At 44.9% G+C, this 18,798-nt stretch overlaps 2 protein-coding genes across 2 annotated transcripts in view; both read left to right on the forward strand.

Annotated features, from left to right (window-relative positions):
* Nucleotides 1-5,649: 5,649 nt before the first annotated feature.
* Nucleotides 5,650-12,363, forward strand: LOC107284161 (lysosomal protective protein-like). The gene is made up of 5 exons (XM_015812174.1): nucleotides 5,650-5,662; nucleotides 6,826-6,953; nucleotides 8,537-8,699; nucleotides 10,861-10,950; nucleotides 12,274-12,363. Exons 2-5 carry the CDS (start codon nucleotides 6,874-6,876, stop codon nucleotides 12,361-12,363), a joined length of 423 nt encoding a protein of 140 aa, XP_015667660.1. The 5' UTR covers nucleotides 5,650-5,662; nucleotides 6,826-6,873.
* Nucleotides 12,364-13,022: 659 nt separating this feature from the next.
* The window catches only part of CNOT1 (CCR4-NOT transcription complex subunit 1), a 71,337-nt gene continuing 65,561 nt past the window's right edge, over nucleotides 13,023-18,798 (forward strand). The window contains exon 1 of the mRNA XM_015812185.1: nucleotides 13,023-13,044. The gene's annotated coding sequence lies outside the window, so the exon portion shown is untranslated. The remainder of the gene's footprint in view (nucleotides 13,045-18,798) is intronic.

An 18,798-nucleotide genomic window follows, 5' to 3' on the forward strand; every position in this document is an offset into this window, starting at 1 on the left:
CTGAGAAAAAGTTACATTGATAGAATCCTGCAAGTCTGAAAGTACACGTTCCTCCCCCCCCCCCCCCCCGCTGTTGTCTTTTTTACAGCCCCAGAAACTGGGAGGGATCCTCCTGAGCCTCCTGCTCCGTCCATATGCTTGACCTGGGCTCAGCCTCCAACCACAAGGCGGTGTCTCTTCGCCCTCCCCCAAGGCCCTCTCCACCTATTCTTATGCTTTCTCCCTCAGGATCTGTGGGCTGCCTTCACACAACTTCATACTGTGGTGATCGTAACCAGAGTTTCTTGAGTGAAACCCAGCAGTGGATGCCCCCTTCCCCGAGCAAGCCCCAAGCCAGGCAACCCCCTCTCATGGGCCTTTCATGTGGGGGGGGGGCAGGGGGGATAGCATAGCCAGCAGGGCTTCTTCTGAGAAGGCAAGCAGGCAGCCTTGGCAGTTATGCCCACTTCAAAGGGCCAGAGCCAGAGAGAAACCCATGGGAAGCCCCAAGGGGGGACCAGGGTGTGCTGTGCTCTTTGGGCCTTTCCTGTCCCCTCCCCCAGGCTCTCCTTTACAGGTGTCCCCCTCATGGACGTTCCGTTCTTTTCACATTACCCCCCTCCCAGTCTAGGGCTCTTTCTCCACAACAGATTTCTCTGTTCAGTTGTGAAGACAAGTGTAGTGTCAACAGAAGATTGGGGACTCGGGGGGGGGGATGCTTTGTTCTACCTCATTCTTTGGCTGCTAAGCATTTTCTCTGTCATGAGAATAGTTTTCGAAGGCAGTTGTAGAACTGGCTACAACAGTGCAGCCATTGTGGTCAACTTGTTCCCAGGGCCGGCCCTAGGAAGAACCTGCTGTCCAGCAGTCTATGTTGTGGGGGCCCCACATAGCAGGGGGCGGCTGGCAACTTTCACCATGCAAAACCTGATGACCGACTGGTTGTGAGGGCACCTTCCTTGCCTCTTCTCTGTAGCTGCACGATGATGGCCTGCTCTACTTGAACCCCGACAGCTGGAACAAGGTGGCCAACATGCTTTATGTGGAGTCTCCCGGTGGAGTGGGCTACTCCTATGCCACGGCCTATGGAAATCCCATCAGCGACAGTCAGGTGAGCCCCTTCCGATTCTGTCTGCACAAGCGGCCCCACAGAAAACCAGCAGAGCCATGGGGTCTGAAGGATCTGCCAATGAGGGGCAGCCTCCCAGGGATGCCCCAGTGGCAGAACCAACATCTTTGTAGCTTGGACACAAATTCTCACTTGTTTGGAGGCTGAGCTGGGCCTGGCATCTGCCCAGCCAGTTTGCGTGCAGCTCTCTGAGGAGGTAGGAGCAGATGTGTCTCCTCGCCCTGCCCCCTCATCCCTTGGTCTGGTCCCAAGCCTTGCAGGTCCTATGCATGTGGGTCCTTCTCAAGCTGACCCCTTGGGCTGTGGTTTCTTTTGTTGGGAAACACCCAGTCAAGCAGGGAGAAGGATTTAGCTTGAATCATTGCGCAGGTACAAGAGATCCAGGACTGACTCCCCTAAAACTCTATAGAATTTTATCTATGTGTTACCTGATGACATTACTAGTTTGGGTAATGAAACATCTGCAAGATCACCACCAAGCTCCGAGGAGCCCTCATTTCAACCCTGAGCTACAAATATTCTCCTTTATTGGTTATCTGTCTGTTCCCAAGAGTAGGCAAGCACACTGGAGATCTTCCTGTATTATAGGCAGAATGCAATAAAGTGCTTAGTTTGAACCCTGTGCATGTGCATCTGGTTGTTGCCCCTGACATCTTTCCCTTTCAGGTTGCTGAAGAGAACTACCAGGCTCTCCAGAGCTTCTTTGCCAAATTTCCAGATTTTGCCCACAATGATTTTTATGTGTTTGGGGAGAGCTATGGTGGAGTCTATGTCCCCACTCTCACTGCCAAGATTGTGGAGGGGTCAGCAGCCATCAACCTGAAGGTAAAAGTAACTGCAGTCCAATAAGTCCTTCTCACCCGTCAACTGGGAACAGGGTTTGAGTTCCTGGTGATTAGGAAATGCTTTCTCCTGAAGGTCTCTAGTCAGAAAGTGAAACTCTTGGGATGTCACCCTACTTTCTTTATTTCCACAAACAGCAGGGCTTGCACAGATGAGAATGACTTGAGACCCTCTTTCTCATTTAAGCAGCCACCCTGAAAGACACAAGAACTGTGAAGGAGGTTCTGGTTTTAATCCCCTTTTGGCAGCTGCCTCTGAAGGCAGCCTCTTGCCTTTTCTCCCCCAGGACCTGAGGACAATTACTCAAGCTACAAAAAAATTCATTAAAATGACAAAAACATTGCGATTATATAGGTAGTCCTCAACTCATAACAGTTCATTTAGTGATCGTTTGAACTTACAACAGCACTGGAAAAAGCGACTTATGACCGTTTTTCACTTACGACCATTGCAGCATATCTATGTGATCAAAATTTAGACTCTTAGCAACTGACTCATCTTTATGATGGTTGCCGTGTCCTGGGATCATGCGATCTCCTTTTGTGACCTTCTGACCAGCAAAGTCAATGGGGAAGCCTGATTCATTTAATAACCATATTACTAACTTAATAACTACAGAGATTCACTTAACAATCATGGCAAGAAAGGTTGGAAAATGGGGCAAAATTCACTTAATGAGTGTCTCACTTAGCAATAGAAATTTTTGGCTCCATTGTGGTCTTAAGTATAGTCACAATCAAACAGCCAACGTGAGGTGTCAAAGTCTAGGAAGAGCCAACTTGCTTCATGACATGGAATCTGTTCTGTGAAGCTACTGAGGGGTCATCACATCCGGGGGGTTCCATCTTGGGGCACAGAGCCCCTCAGGAAATGGCAGCCGTGGGGCAGAGAGCCTGGAGGGTGGCAGACCTCTCTTGGCTCCAGCCCAGTCCTAGCAACATCTGCCCTCCCTTCAGCCGCTTCCTCGGGATAACATTTTGCTCCCCCATTTTCCAGGGGTTTGGGGTTGGCAACGGCATGAGCAGCTATTCCCTCAATGATCAGACCTTGATGGAATTTGCCTACACGCATGGAGTGCTGGGAGAAGAGTGAGTATGGCAGGGCGAGGGACAGAATTTGATCCCTGAAATCCACTGGCCTGGAGGGGCAAAAGGCCTGCCGGTTTGGGGGGACTACAAGCTGGACTTGCACTACTCCTGGGAATCTCTCTCACCCAGAGAGCATCAAGCCCAAGCCACGCAAGTCTCCTTGCAGTGTCTTTCGCTCGCTGGACTTGTTGGGAGTCAGGCACTTGTGTCACTGCAGAACAAAACAGAAGAGCATAAAAGCTGGAAGGGACCTTGGAGGTCTTCTAGTTCAGCCCCCTGCTCAAGCAAGAGACCCTCGATTAGTTTCCATCCATCTTGTCTTGCCTTCTAGTGTTATACAAAATGCAGATAGCCTCATTTTCTACCACAGAATGGTATTTATTCCCAAATAATTATCAAGCGCCGGGGAAATCAGGAGATTCAGGCAGTTCAAATTAGTATGTATGTATTGCAAGCTTACGCTCTCTACAAGAATCTGAGCTACTAACGGCCAAGGGAAATGGGCGGGAATTAAGAAGGCATTCAAGGTGGGCTGGACTTAGATCTCTTGTAGGACTGAAGGAATTGGTGACTTATGACACATCTGACCCCTCCCTCGGGCCCAGCCTGGTCATCTCCTACAATAATAGTGCTTTCAGCCAGGGCATGCCAAACAAATAGGTCTGGAGTCACAGTGATGCCATTTTCTCAAAATATTTTGCACAAAACTTTTTTCTTTCGATCATGGTTGGCACACAGGTTTGTAAAATTTTAAGATTTTTTTGAGAGCTCAGTATGATAGGAGGAAAAAGGCAAATATTTATTTACTTATTTACTACCGAGATTTATAAGGCCACCCAACTCAAATGTGACTCCAAAAGGACCCCACTCAACTTGCCCCTTGTTCCCAGCCCCCAACACAACTTGGAACCAGCAACACGGCTTCCTTCTGGGACAGAGGTCGATTCCCCCCCCCCAAACCAGGCATTCCAATCTTTTGGCAGATTAGAAGAATCCTTCCTATTCCCCCTTTAGCGTCAGTCCCTCCTCAGGCAGAATTCCAGTCACAGTAACCCCAGGAGGAACGGCTGGGAAGTGGCAGAATTCCCTTTGGGCAAAATGGGTATATTTGGTAGGGGGGAAGGAGAGGAAGGTCACTTTGCTGGTTCATATGCCTGATCTCTTTTCTCCACTGTTCCGGCCTGCAGCCTGTGGTCGTCTCTTGTGGAAAGCTGCTGCACTGGAGGAAACTGCAATTATGCCAGTAATGACAACAGTGACTGCATTACAGCAGTAAGTGATTAGCAATAGCAGTAGCACTTAGACTTATATACCGCTTCACAGTGCTTTACAGCAGAGGTCCCCAACCTTTTGGGCACCAGGGACCGGTCACATGGTGAGGGGTTTTTCCGCGGACCAGAGGGGGTGTGGTTTTGTGTGCTGCCTGCATCCCACAGATGGGGCTTTGCTTGTTTGTGCGGCCTGGTTGCTGGCATGCCACGCCCTGGTATCAGTCCACGGACCGGGGGTTGGGGATCCCTGCTTTACAGCCCTCTCTAAGCAATTTACAGAGTCAGCATCTTGCCCCCAACAATCTGGGTCCTCATTTTACTGACCTTGGAAGGATGGAAGGCTGAGTCAACCTTGAGCTGGTGAGACTTGAACTGCCAAACTGGTGGCAGCTGGCAGTCAGCATACTGTATTTTCCCGTCTATAAGATGCACCCTTGTATAAGACGCTCTCCGCGCCGATCAGCTGTTCGGCGGAGTGCAGAATAGCTGAGCCGGCAATCCGCAAGTTCAGCCGGCCGAAGATCTTGCCCCCTCCCGTTAGTGGCAAGCCCACAGGGGCTTGACACCGGCTCCAGGCGGCATGGCAACACACACAGGCATGCCCTGGGCTGTGGAGGTTACCATTATTTTTTCGTGTATAAGACGCAACTGATTTTTGAAGAGACTGTTTGCAAGAAAAAATAGCATCTTATACACGGAAAAATACGGTGAGTAGCCTGCAGTACTGCATTCTAACCACTGAATTCATCTTTATATTTTTAATTCTTGAAGTCTGAATCTCAAGAACAGCCCACTTCTTTGTTTTGTTCTGATCCTTGAGAGAAAATAAATAAGCAATATTGCGGTTAAGGGCAGGAGTAGGAATGGGGAGACGCAGGGTCTGCCCCACCCTCAGCTGCAGCTCCCTAGCAGACTGCAGGCAACCATTCTTGGCCAGCTACGTTGGGGAGGGACAGATGGGGAAAGAAAGAGGGTCCAAGATCCAGCACCGGAGGGAAAATCTGAAGGACTGGACATCAGGCCTGCTTTGAAGCCGAGATTGGAGGTTCCTGAATGCAGCCCACCTATGCTCCCCCCCAGGAGCCAAGAGGAGCCAGAGGGAAGAAAGCGGCCCTTGTGCTGCTTTTTATTAGTTGTTCCTTCTTCTCCATCGGCACAGAGATGACAGGTGTCTGTTTCTTCCTCCCTGCTCCCATTCCAAGATATCAAAAGCTTACCGGCTTATTTCTGGAACTGGCCTCAACATGTACAATCTTTACGCTTCTTGCTGGGGAGGCGCACACTACCAGAGCCGCTACGAAGCTGACCTGGCCAACCTCTTCCGCCACTATCAGTTCAACGTCCCAGTGCCGGTGAGTATCTGCTGTCCTGGGGCTGCTTCTGCAGGGGATTCACGCCGTCCTTTAGAGCCAGCCTATAGCCAGTTTCTTCAGCGTGATCAAGGCATCTCCACCCTTCTGGCACCAACTCTGCCATCTTTCATTTTGGAAAGGTGGACAGATAGCAGACAGAATACAATAAGGAGGTCCCTCTTGTAAAGTCAAGAATCCTACATGCGGGAAGACAAAAATTGCCCTATTCTGATGTTCTAATGGGAACATAAAAATGGGGCACAAATTGATGCGTGGAAGCAAAAAGATTTTGGTGCAATTTTACACTGTAAGTCTGTGAAAGCTTACCTACATTTGTTATAAATAAATTTAGAATAAGACTGTTTTACAAAGTAATGGTTGCACGTATAAGATGAATTCAAACAAGCCACAGTCAGAGTGGATGGACAGAACTTTCCAAACCGTATTTTGAGGTTTATAAACCCACAATGTCCGTGTTCACACCAAGGTTTTCTGAACCAAACCAACCACACTGATCCCTTCCATTCTTCACTTTGAAGAGAGAGTTGCATGGCAAAAATCCAGCCATTTCCCTGCCACAGGAAGAGACAGATGAATCAAAGCTTCTATTTTCTAAAGGGAAATATTGGGAGAAAGTAGCTTCCAGCTCAGCAAACGAGTAATCATTGCAATCTGCATCTCTTGAGCATTGAGCATCTCTCTGTTGCAGCCCCAAATGATCCTCTGCTGCTTCTCCTGAGGCTCTCCAGGGAGTGTCTGGGGCTGGTGCAGTGAGGCTGGCCTGGATAGGTCAGAATAGCGACCCCTGGTGGAAGAATCGCTCTACTTTTTTAAAGTTCCCCTTTGGCTTCTTCCCCTGTTGCCTTTCAGGGATTTTCATGGCCTTTTCCCAGTTTCAGAAGTTTCGGCTTTCTCAGAACAAAATCTAATTCCAAACAAGAATATCAAATGTACTATTTCTGAAATATCCAATAGCAAAAGCTAGTTTGGAAGTACTACTGCTTAGCACTGAAGTTTTAAACCGAACAACGCAGGCAAAGCAGCAGACATGAATAAAGGCTAAACAAATAATGAGTTGGACTATCTCAGTGAAGAGACGTGAACCTTCAAAGGCTCCGAGTATTTTTTTTCCTGTAACAGCTCACCTTTGCTTTCGTTTCCAGAAAATTGGCTCTATCCCAGGAGTACCCAAATGCATAAACGCCACCGCCATGTATGTCTGGCTGAATCGAGATGATGTCCGGCAGGCCCTTCACATCCCCCGCAGTTTGCCGGATTGGGAGCTTTGCAGGTGACCGCCTCTGGCGTTCAGAGGCTGCACAGGGACAGAGGAGCTGCTGGTCATCACTTGGAGCAGCACCAAGCAAAGGCTCCGGCTAGAGAGACGGGAGGGCAGTTTTGGGCAAAGGCTCTGCCAGAGGAGGACAGGCCTTGATTTTCCAATCACAGCATTTTATGCCCATTCATCACTGCAATTATTGAGGTTAACTGGCCACGTGAAGTGGGGCTGCCTGTTGCCCTTTTCCATTGCAGAGTGGACCGAAGTATAGCTAGTTCTCGGCTCGTGACCACAAGGGAGCCCAAATTTCTTGCTAAGTGAGACAATTGTTAAGTGAATTTTGCTCCATTTTATTACCTTTCTTGCTACAGTTATTAAGTGATCACTGCAGTTAAGTTAGTAACACGGTTGTTAAGTGAATCTGGCCTCCCTATTGACTTTGCTTGACAGCAGGTTGCCAAAGGGGATCACATGATCCTGGGACGCTGAAACCATCATAAATACATGCTGGTTGCCAAGTGTCCAAATTTTGATCGTGTGACCATGAGGATGCTGCAATGGTTCTGTGAAAAACAGTCATGAGCCACTTTCAGTGTTGCTGTAACTTCACTCACTAAATGAACTATTATAAGTTGAGGACCACCTATATCGGCCATTTGCCTTATAAATACTGCCTTCCAGTATCTGCAAGTCCCACACGCTCAACCAACTTTAATAGGATTTCAAATGTTTACTTTCAAATCATACTTCCTACACATGACTAGGTTAATTTATAAAGCCACTTTGCCTGATTATATCCCATTCAATAATAGAGCAATTATTTTTTTCAATTTATAGGGCCACCCACCTCATCCCTGGGTGGCTAACAACAATCAAAACCTAATATAATAAAGACCCCAGTTATATTATCTAATTCAAGATGGGAATGAATTTTTACCCCTAGCATATACAGGTGTATTAACCTCTCATTCAGTGACTGTTTGAACATACAATGGTGCTGAACAAGTGGCAGTTACAAATGTTCCTCGTGCTTGCATTGGTGGCAGCATCCCTGCGACGATTGCAATCCAGGTTCCCCGTGTCTGGCTTCCAATGACAACAGTGCAGTGCACCAGAGTCACGTGGCTGTCACTCGTGGTCTTCTTCGCTGGCTCCTTACAAGCAAAGTCAGTGGGACAGCCAACAGGTCACAAATGGAGACCGCATGAAATCCTTGCTTAACAATCTACAGTGATTTGCTTAATGACAATTGTGAATGCCAGAATTCCCGTTGTTAAGGTGCAATCACGTCATGTTCTATGATGCTTAGCAGTGAAAATTCAGGTTCCAATTATCATTGCTAAGTGAGGACTACCTGTACAGTTTTACTTTCTCTGAGACATGAGGAGTGTGTATTATTTTACTTGGCCTAATTTGGCACTCAGATGAATTCAGTGAGACTTCTGCTGGCCTGTATGAGCAGGAAAGAGTTCTCTCAGTGCCAGGGCAGCTGGGAACTTCCTGGTCACTGGTATTTGGGACATGCATGCTCATCTGATTCTAATGGTGGGAAGAAAGAAGTGACAGTCCTTTCACAATCTTCTCTTCTGTTACAGCTCACAAGTAACTGCCACCTACCAAAGACAATATATGGATATGGCTCCCTTCTACAAGTTGTTATTGGCACAAAATCTTCGTGCACTGGTTTATAATGGTGATGTGGACATGGTGTGCAACTTTTTGGGGGGTGAAAAATTCGTTGAGGCTTTAAATCAACCTGTAAGTACCTGAGAAAAATGTTTTTTTCTTCTGGGCATAAAAAAACTGATATAGGAATGGAAGATTTGCAACAAATACAGGTACTGTAGTCCTTGACTTACAACAGTTGTTTAGTGACAGTTCAAAGTTACAATGGCAGTGAAAAAAGTGACTTATGAACGTTTTTCACAAATGTAAATTTTGCAGCATCCCATGGTCACCTGATCAAAATTCAGCTACTTGGCAACTGATTCATATTTATGGCGGTCGCAGTCTCCCAGGTCATGTGATCACCATTTGTGACCTTCTGACAAACAAAGTCAAAAGGGACGCAAGATTCATTTAATGGTATTACTAACTTAACAACTGCAGTGATTCACTTAACGAACATTATAAAATGGGGCAGAACTCACTTAACAAGTGTCTCACTCAGCAACAGAAATTTTGGGCTGAATTTTGATTGTAAGTCGAGGATTACCTGTATTGCAGTCATTTGTTTTTCCCATTTCTGAACTGGCGCTTTTCAAAGACCCTTCAGTTATTCTGTTGAAGAAAACAGGCAAGGGACCGGTGGTCAAACCCTTACAATGGGCTCTCTTTCTAATGGGGTGGGTGGGAGTGCATCTTTCTTTGGGTTATTGGGAGACAAAGAGGAACATTTATTTATTTATTTATTTTATTAAATTTATATCCCGCCCTTCTCCTTGCGGACTCAGGGCGGCTAACAATCGATTAAAAAATACACAGATAACAATTACAGAATTAAAATTAATTAAAAGGAAATATTTAACTATGCTCTAATTAAAATATAATTAAAACCCCCTCTAAAAATTTCCCTAGGCCAGTCCTGCAAGCTGGAATAACCNGGGTCCGATGCCATGGAGCGCTTTAAAGATGATGGTCAACACCTTGAAGCGCACCCGGAAGGCCACAGGCAGCCAATGCAGCTCGCGCAGCAGCGGTGTTATATGGGAGCGACGAGTCCCTCCCAACACCGCCCGCGCGGCCGCATTTTGGACTAGCTGGAGCCTCCGGGTGCTCCTCAAGGGGAGCCCCATGTAGAGATCCCCAGTTAATTTCCTTCTGCATGGCCCGCATTTATCAAACATTGTGAGAAAAACCAAACCTAATAACGGTGTCTAGAAAAAGAGACTTAAGTTCCAAAATGGTAAGTAACTGTCAGGCTCAGTCCCGGGAAGAATGGAATGGCAAAATTTGGCCAAGAAAGTTTCAGGGACGTGTCCAAACAGTTACCAGGAATCAAGGTAGACTCCAAAGAGCATGTACTTTCAGTGACATCACCGAGCTTTCTGTCCTCAAGTGGGTCAAAACACAAAATGCAAGTCAGTACATTTCCTGTAGGAACTGGGCAGAACACAAGAGCCCGTGTCTTCTAAGCAGCAGAGCCAAGGAGAGGAGCGATTTTACTTGCTTGCTTTTGTAACCTAGAAAGGGGCTCTTCCTTCTCAGTCTCTTTTCTGGTAATCTGGCAAACTGCAGCTAAGGAGGTAATTATGTGATCCTGTGGAAAAAGCAGCAGTTGCTATGTGAGCATCCATGATATGCTCTGAAGCATCTTTTCTCCTTTGAATTCAAAGCACCACACAGCTCAAATATTTAGTATTGAGAAAAGATGACTGAGAGGAGAATATGGTTACAGAACCAGTAACTGAACAGATGCTATACAGATGGATAAAATCTATTATCTCTTATTCCACAGTGCATGACATCAAACAATGGATTTAAATTACACAAAAGCAGCTACCAGTTGAAAGTTAGCCAGAAATCATAAGGAGTCTGGTAACACTTTTTCTGACTAACAAATTGGCATAAACTTTTGTGAGGTAAGGCTGATTTCATCAGATATATGTAGCTCACAAAAATGTACACCTTTAATGATTGGAAAATGCTATCAGACTCTTCTGATTTTGGGCTATCATAGACAAAAAGGGCTCTCCATCCATAACTGAATAGTATAATATTCTTAACAGGAAAAGCTGTTTGACAGTGGAACCGATTCTCCAGGGAGGCTAAAAGGAGTGGCAGAAAACAACCTCATAGTGTTTTCTGATGGGGAGCCATTTGTAAGAATACCCAGAGTTCAAAAAGTTGGGATCTCCAGTTCATTGGATGGTAAACAGGTTTCTCCCCGAGCTGATCCTTTTGCCCTTTCATCATACAGGTGCTTAGCGAATACCAGCCATGGTATTTCAATGACCAAGTTGCCGGATTTTTCAAGGAATACCAAAACATCACATTCCTCACTGTAAAGGTCAGTGAACAATTCACACCTAGCAGTTATTCTTGTCAAGGCTCAAAAAGCCTCTCTTATTCCCTATCAATAGAAGCTAACAACGATGATTTTACTAAGGTGTATATGTTGTTTTTCAAGGCACAGTGGCCCTTGTGAGAAAAGTAATTTTTGATTCCTAGAAAGAGCCTCTATGGCAAAGTGGAGATGTTTTGATTCTTCCACTATTACTCAATACTTACTTGTTATAAAGGCTGCCAAGCTTTGTGCTTTAGCAATATTTGCAAGATCAAAAAACTTGCCCATCTCAGTTGTAAGGAAGAACTGGTGGAAAACAGCTCCAGCACTGATCAACAGAAACAAAGCAAAGGGCTGAATTTTCACAGCCATAATAGCAATAGCACTTAGACTTATATACCTCTTCACAGCACTTTACAGCCCTCTCCGAGCTGGTTATAAATGTCAGCATGTTGCCTCCAAAAATCTGGGTCCTCATTTTACCGACCTTGGAAGGATAGTACGCTAAGTCAACCTCTCAGGATCGAACTCCCAGCAGTGGGCAGAATTTACCTGCAATACTGCATTCTAATGCAGCTTATGTGGTTCCTACTTTGTGAGATGGGCAAAACTAACCAAGGTATTTTGTTCAAGAAATCAGTCACAATAAAACAGAGGTAGTCCCCAACTTGCAAAAGTTCATTTATTGACCGTAAAGTTACAATGGTACTGAAAAAAGTGACTTATGACCATTTCTCACACAACTGTTGCAGCACCCCATGGTCACGTGATCAAAATTCGGATGCTTAGCAACTGACTCATATTTATGATGGCTGCAGAGTCACCCTTTGCAACCTTCTGACAAGCAAAGCCAGTGGGGAAGTTACTAAGTTACTAATGTAACAACTGCAGATTCACTTAACAACCTTGGCAAGAATAGTCGCAAAATGGGGCAAAATTCACTTAAGAAACGTTTCACTGAGCAACAGAAATTTTGGGCTCCATTGTGATCATAACTCCAGGACTATCTCTACGCCTACGGGGTAAAGTTAGTCCTCGAGTTATGACAGCAATTGGGACCGGGTTGGCATCGCTAAGCCATGTGGTTGTAAAGTATGACATCATGTGACCGCTCTGCTAAGCGACGGCAACCCCGGCGGTCCTGACCATGGTTCTAACCCCAAGACCGTAGACGGGCTGCTAAGCGGGAAGCGGAGCGGGCCCTGGGGAAGGAAGGCAGGGGAAGACGGAGCACTTCGGAACAGCCCCTGGTGGCGGCAAGGACAAGCGGGCCACCGGCCCCCTCCGTGCTTCCCTCCTTTACCGGCTCGCCTTCTCTCTCCGCAGGGCGCCGGACACATGGTGCCGCAGTACAAGCCCGGCCCGGCCCTGAAGATGATCCGCCGCTTCCTCCGGCCCTCCAGCCCCGCGGCCTGAGCCCCGCGGCCCGCCTCCCCCCCCCGCATCTCCCCCAGTCAATAAAAGGCCCCGCCCGATCTCGCTGCCTCGTGCCGTCTTTCCGTTCGCCCCGCCTTCATCGCCGAAACCAGGCGCCCTTTCTGAAGGAGTCCCCAGCCTCCTGCCCCGCCTCCGCCCGTTGCGCACGCGCGTCTGCCCTCGCGACTAACGCGATCGCTTCCCAGCGCCGCGCTGCGATTGGCCTCGCCTGACTCGATACTTAAACTAGCCAATCGCAGCCGGACCCCAACTCCGCAAGGTCTTCTGAGTTTAATCGTCTCCGCCCATTTCCCCCCCGCCCTCCCCGGCAGCTTCATGAGGGCATCTTTGCGTCCCTCCGTCGACAAGAGTGCAAAGGCGACATCGGGGTGTCCTTCTAGGGATTGGGTAGAAGACTGGAGGCGGACTCGAGCACCAGCCGGGGCGAGTCTCTGATTGGTCAAAGTTGTTTCCGCGCAGGCGGATTGAGCCAGGTCCAGGTTCCGCCTCCTGGTTTTGCGTCCTGCGCAGAGGAAGACGGGAAGAGAAAGGCCGCGACGTGAGCGCGCGGCCTCGGTCGCCATTTTGTTTGGGGACCAGCTCAAGAGGCGACTAGGGAGAACGCGAGCGGCTCGTCCGGCGCCTGGCCTGGCCCGAGACCCTCGCCCCGAGTCACCCGAGGTGAGCTCCGCGCCTGCGCCCCAAGCTGGAGAGCGGCGGAATTTCCAAGCCGGACACGCCGGGGGAAGGGAGCGGCGGGAGTGGTCAGCCGGCCATCCCGGACGCTTCGCCCGACGCAGCTGAGCGGAGAGGCCTCTGCGGCGGCCCTTCTTTTGGTTCCGGGCTGCTGCTGGCAGGTCGGAGCGCTCCTCTTCCCCCGTGACGGCGGGCCGGCCGCAGCTCTCCGCGAAGCGTCCCGGGCCCGGGCGGCACGTGGCGGTCTGGCGCACTCCTTGGCTGAGCGCCTCTCTCGGGGGCCGCCGCCGTCCCAGGTCCGAGCGAGCCTCGAGCGGTTGGGCGGACGCGGCTGGCGCAGCCGCTTTCTCGGCGGGGAAGGTTCCTGCAGGAGCCCAGGAGGAAGATGTCCCGGGAAGTTCCGCCATGGGCCGCCGCGTCAGTCAGAACTAATCTGGTTAGGTACCATTCTGGGGGCAAAAACCGCGTTTCTCTTCCAGGTGGGGGAGGATCGAGTTCGCCGAGAAATTTTCGCAAGTGGCGATTGAAGTACCTGTGCCCCGTGTACGTGCAAGGTTATAAGAAAAACGGCAGGATTAAAAAGAAACGATTCCAGTCTCAGCCCTACAAGTGCTGTTAATTTTCCTGATTGGACGAGATCTCTGTTGTAGAATAGTTTTTAATCTAGAGTTTATGGAAATGGATAAGAGAGCCAGTTTAGTCTAGTAGTGGTTACATTAGAAAGCAAGAGTCCGTGAGTTCGACTCCCGCCTTAACCAAGTGGGTGACTTTGGGCCAGTCACAGCCCAACTCACTTCACAAGGCTGTTATTGTGGGAAAAATAGGAGGGAAGGTGTGTTGGATATGTTCTTCGCCTTATTTGTAAAACCAATAAATGCAGTATACAAATAAGAAAAATAAGCTGAGAAAAATAAGCTGTAAATTGTGAAACTGCTGATTCAGATCTGGGCTGTACTATGATTCCTTTGGTAATAAATCTTGCAGTTTTATCTAAATATAGTGGAAGCATTTGTAGCATCCCTAAATATGTATAGCATTCATTTAAATATCGATTGCCCCATCTATCATGGTTTATAACTTAAATCCTATTCTTCCAATAGAAGGATATGTGATTGTCATCTGGATTGTTAGTAATGAGCACTCCTTCAGTTACTATAATAGTTCTTCCTGTTAGCCTATAGAGATCATCCTGAAGGGACAGCTCTTCTGTTAGATTCCAACTTGTTTCTTAATGAAACTGTTCGGAGATGTTGTGTTGAACTTAGAGATGAGGTACCTCTTAACTATGATTATGACAACTAATAATTCTTGCTATCCAATTGCAGGGACCTTATTGTAAGCTAAATTCAATGATGATCTGGATGAGGCTACACAAGCTATAATTAGAGACAGATAAGTTAGAAGTTGTGTTGGTTGTTGGGAAACCAAGCTCATTAATTGTGATTTGGCCTATTCTGTATGGCAGGCATGTCAAACTGCCAGCCCACGGGCCTGATGCATCACGCCAAAACCGCGCCCACCCCATTGCTGGCAATGGGGAAAAAGTCATGATAGGTCGCATGACGTCGCGAGTTTAACATGCCTGCTGTATGGTGTCAGACTTCCTCTGAGCAAGTAGATCCACACTCTGGGAATGTATTTTAATTACCCACTGCTAGATTTCTAGGTACTGGCAAGGAATGCGTTTTCATTTGTTTAATGTTTTAGCTTTCACTACCTCTGGCAACAGTTGCACATTCTTTAGTTACAACAGGATTGGACTGCTGAAATATTCTCTGCACAGAGAGATATTTCCATAGTTTCCAGAAGTTCATTTGGTTCTATTTTTCAATGTAGGAGTTAGGCTTCTAACTAATGCCCCACATTAGAGTTCCAGTTATTATGAATGTAGACATATATAGGCATCATGATAGAATTAGAGTGAACATTTTTGCTGCAGTATTACATTTTCTTGTAATTTTTATTGTAAATGTCTATGTTATTGATATTCCTATTGTAATTTTAACCCAAATCCCTTTGTTAGGTATGATTTGGTATTGATAAGAACGTACTTATCAAGAGTCATCTTATAGGAAGGTTACCTGAGATTCATAATCTTTCAGTTATTTCTTGCAATGAATATAGACTTTTGGAATATTTTGTGTGGAATTTCATGATTTGATATTGATAAGAACGTACTTATCAAGAGTCATCTCATAGGAAGGTTACCTGAGATTCGTAATCTTTCAGTTATTTCTTGCGATGAATGTAGACTTTGGGAATATTTTGTGTGGAATTTCAGTGTTCTGAATTTATCAATATTGCAACCTCACGTGATGTGTTGCAGCTGTGGGCTGGCAGTTTGACACCCCTGTTCTAATACATCAGTATCTTGGGGTTTTGACTACAGGATAGCACTAAGGATTAGTAGCATCTTTTTCAATGTCCTAATATGTTTTGAATACAAAATATCTCAATTTATTTCTAAGCATGTTGAATAATTCTAGTTCTTTATGCTTTCTGTCAATTAAGATGAATACTGAACTGAAATCTTTACAAACATGAACGCAACTAAGTTCAATATATGTACATAGGCAATTGTTAATTTTAGTTTGTAATATTCTGTGACTATTACATTTGCCAGGGGTGTAAAACCCTTTATTCTTTTTGTAAAATGATACCACGCTTGATGGTAGTAGTGCAAATATTGCTACATTTGACATAAGTTCTTTTAAAAAGAAACTAGCTTTGTGGTAAAACCTACATTCCTGATCATATCTGTATGAAGAAGGCTTACAAAGGAGGGAGCCAGAGGCCAGACAGAACAAATTTAAATAATAGGAAAGTGCTGTGGGTGCTTTGTTGCTTGAGAAAGAAGGAAGGAAATGAAAAAGATCTTGTAGTATATGTTGGGGATCATAAAGACAGGAGTATAAGCCTGAGCATGAGGAGGAGAATCTGGATAGAAATTAATATATTTCTGGTTTAAGGCCTTTCATGCATAATTAACCTTATACCTTCACTTCTCTGCATATATGCATAAACCCTGCTCTACAAAAGCAGACCCACCTTATACGCTTCCCCATTCTCTTTCATAAACACACAAGTGTGTCTAGCTTTCACATTATTTGATAATTCATGCTCTTCACATTTACTCCTATTCAAGCCACAATCTTTCATATGCCATGGTTGTTACTGGATGAGGCTTTAAAGTGGTAAGAGAAAGTTTGTGAATCTTTGAACTCTCTGTAATCTTCCAGTACAGTGAGTACCTACAGTGAGATCAGAACTTGATTTAAGTCTTATTAATGAAGAGGTTCTGATGAAACAAACAACATAGAAAACAGTGTTCTATGACATGCCTCTACAGATAGTCCTTGACTTACGATCACAATTGAGCCCAAAATTTGTTATTAAGCGAGACAGTTAAGCAAATTTTGCCTCATTTTATAACCTTTCTTGCCACAGTTAAGTGGATTTCTGCACTTGTTAGTAACATGGTTGTTAAGTGAATTTGCTTTCCTCACTGACTTGTCAGAAGGTTGAAGAAAGTGATTACATGACTTTGGGACATTGCAAATGTCATAAATATGAGTCAGTTGCTAGGCATCTGAATTTTAATCACGTGACCATGGGGATGCTGTAATGGTTGTAAGTGTGAAAAATGGTCATAAGTTACTTTGTTCAGTGCTGTTGTAACTTTGAACAGTAAATAAATGAACTGTTGTAAGTCAAGGACTGCCTCTATTGAACATGTTCACTTCAGTTCATACTTATATTTCTTGGAAAAAGTATATGAAACTTTTGATTTAGTAACTGGGTGGCATCTCCTTTTAGCAACAGTGAGTTTAACTGAGCATTTTCCCCATACATTGGCTTGGAAATATTTTGACCTTTTTTCTTTAACAGAATTACTTTGGCTCTTATTTTAGGGCTACCTTGTTGAAGATACTAACCATTTGTGCTTATTTATTTATTTATTTATTTATTAAAAAAAATTTCTGCCAATCTCACCATGAGGCAGGGTGGATTTGATTTAAATTGTCAATTTAAATCACAATTTAAATCACTAGTAAAAAGGCTTGATTTAAATCAACTCAATTGAAATCATAATTTTTAAAGAGCAACTGTCATCTCTGTCCCACAGTGGCTCCTCCTCTGACCCACTGTTGACTCGCCAACAGTATCATTCACTTTAATGGGGCGGCTGGTGATGCAGCAGTGACACAACAAGGTGAGGGACGTGGCGGGCAGTAGGAGAGTGGATGCTAGCTAACAGGCGCTGCCATGATAGATTTGAAATGACAGGTGCTCTTTAAATGTAAGGACTCATTCTTGATGATACTTATAATCTTTAATATTATTTGCAAACAAAATGAAGGTTTCCTATTTAGAATAATAAGCTGTCAGGTTAATAAAACAGTGATATCAGAACCGATTTTAGATTAATAGGTTAATCACACATAGTTGAACTACTTAAATTCTTTTATTTAATTAAAACAATAACATATTACATATTCTTGTATTTGCTTAAACATCAATGTTTAGTAACTGAAGTGCATAAACAAAATATCTTTGAAAAAACAAACAAAAGAACTTAAACTGAATATATCAGCTGGGTCCACATTAAAAAAAACTTCAAACACGGTTTTCTGCAGCTTACTCATTTTCATCTTTGTTCTCTTATTTGTTCATGAAAAACAAGCTTTCCTGCTTTATCAGGCCCCAGATGATTTCTCAATTTAAAGTGAACAAGTCTAAAGGAAGAGAATGAGCTGGAGACCGTGCTTGTCCCATTCGCTTTTTTAAATCTTGTAATTTCTGCTTGTCAGTGTGTTCTGTTTTTAAGTGCTCACTCGGTTCCTTCCAAATTTCAACAGCATCAGCAATAAAACAACTATTTTTCTGGATTTTGTTTAAAGCTTTAGAAATGGGTTTCAGGATGCTCAGCATATGTTCAACATTTCTCTTAAGCCCAATCTTGAGGATTTTGGCTGTGATAGTGCCATCTATTTTTTCTCGATTTTGCTCACAAACTGTCATCAGAATAGGCCAGTTTTTATATATAGTTCAAAACAGTCCACAGAGCTCCATCTAACATCTTGTGGGAGCGTTAGCTTGGTTCCACCCATTATTTTCAGAGCTGATGCTGCAAAATGATTGTTACAGAAGTATTTAGCAATTTCAACAACATTACTCTTTATTTATGGGACACAGACATCTTTGGCTAGGAGGTGCATCAAATGAGCGCTACAACCATATGTTATTAGTTTGGTAGTTTCTTCATGTTGTTCTAAATTTCTTCTCATTTTGGACACATTTGCAGTATTGTCTGTGACCAAACTGTGTACTTGACATTTGAGGTTTTTTTCGCATGTTATGATAACTTTTGCTGCTACTTCTTCTAAGTATACTGCTGTGTGTGTGCATTTCCTGAAGTATCAATTGTTTCTGCAAGGAATACATTCCCTTCTTTTGTTGTTATACAAGCATATACAATAGGATCATTGTGGACATTACTCCACCCATCAAGACTTAGGTTAACAATTTTACCTTCTAGATTTGTTGCACATTGTATAATTTCTTCATATACTTTATCCAGAGATTTCCCTGCAACATCTAATCTACTTGGTGGACTGAATCATATTAACTAAGTATGGATTTTCAAGCAGACGGAAAGAAGAGCTTGTTGCTAAACAAACTGAGCAATTTTTTCATCAATCAACTTTTTTTCTAATCTGGTTTTTATCACAAACCTAT

Source organism: Protobothrops mucrosquamatus, unplaced genomic scaffold (genome assembly GCF_001527695.2).
Source record: "Protobothrops mucrosquamatus isolate PMUCROS unplaced genomic scaffold, P.Mucros_1.0 scaffold74, whole genome shotgun sequence".
In the NCBI taxonomy this organism is placed as follows: domain Eukaryota; kingdom Metazoa; phylum Chordata; class Lepidosauria; order Squamata; family Viperidae; genus Protobothrops; species Protobothrops mucrosquamatus.

What these genes read in the sequence shown, in the direction of transcription:
- LOC107284161 (XM_015812174.1), top strand. Translation starts at nt 6,874, where the DNA reads ATGTATGTCTGGCTGAATCGAGATGATGTCCGGCAGGCCCTTCACATC. An exon ending in TTGAGGCTTTAAATCAACCT is followed by an intron (nt 8,700 to 10,860) that starts GTAAGTACCTGA and finishes TTCATCATACAG; the next exon opens with GTGCTTAGCGAATACCAGCC. An exon ending in TCACATTCCTCACTGTAAAG is followed by an intron (nt 10,951 to 12,273) that starts GTCAGTGAACAA and finishes CTCTCTCCGCAG; the next exon opens with GGCGCCGGACACATGGTGCC.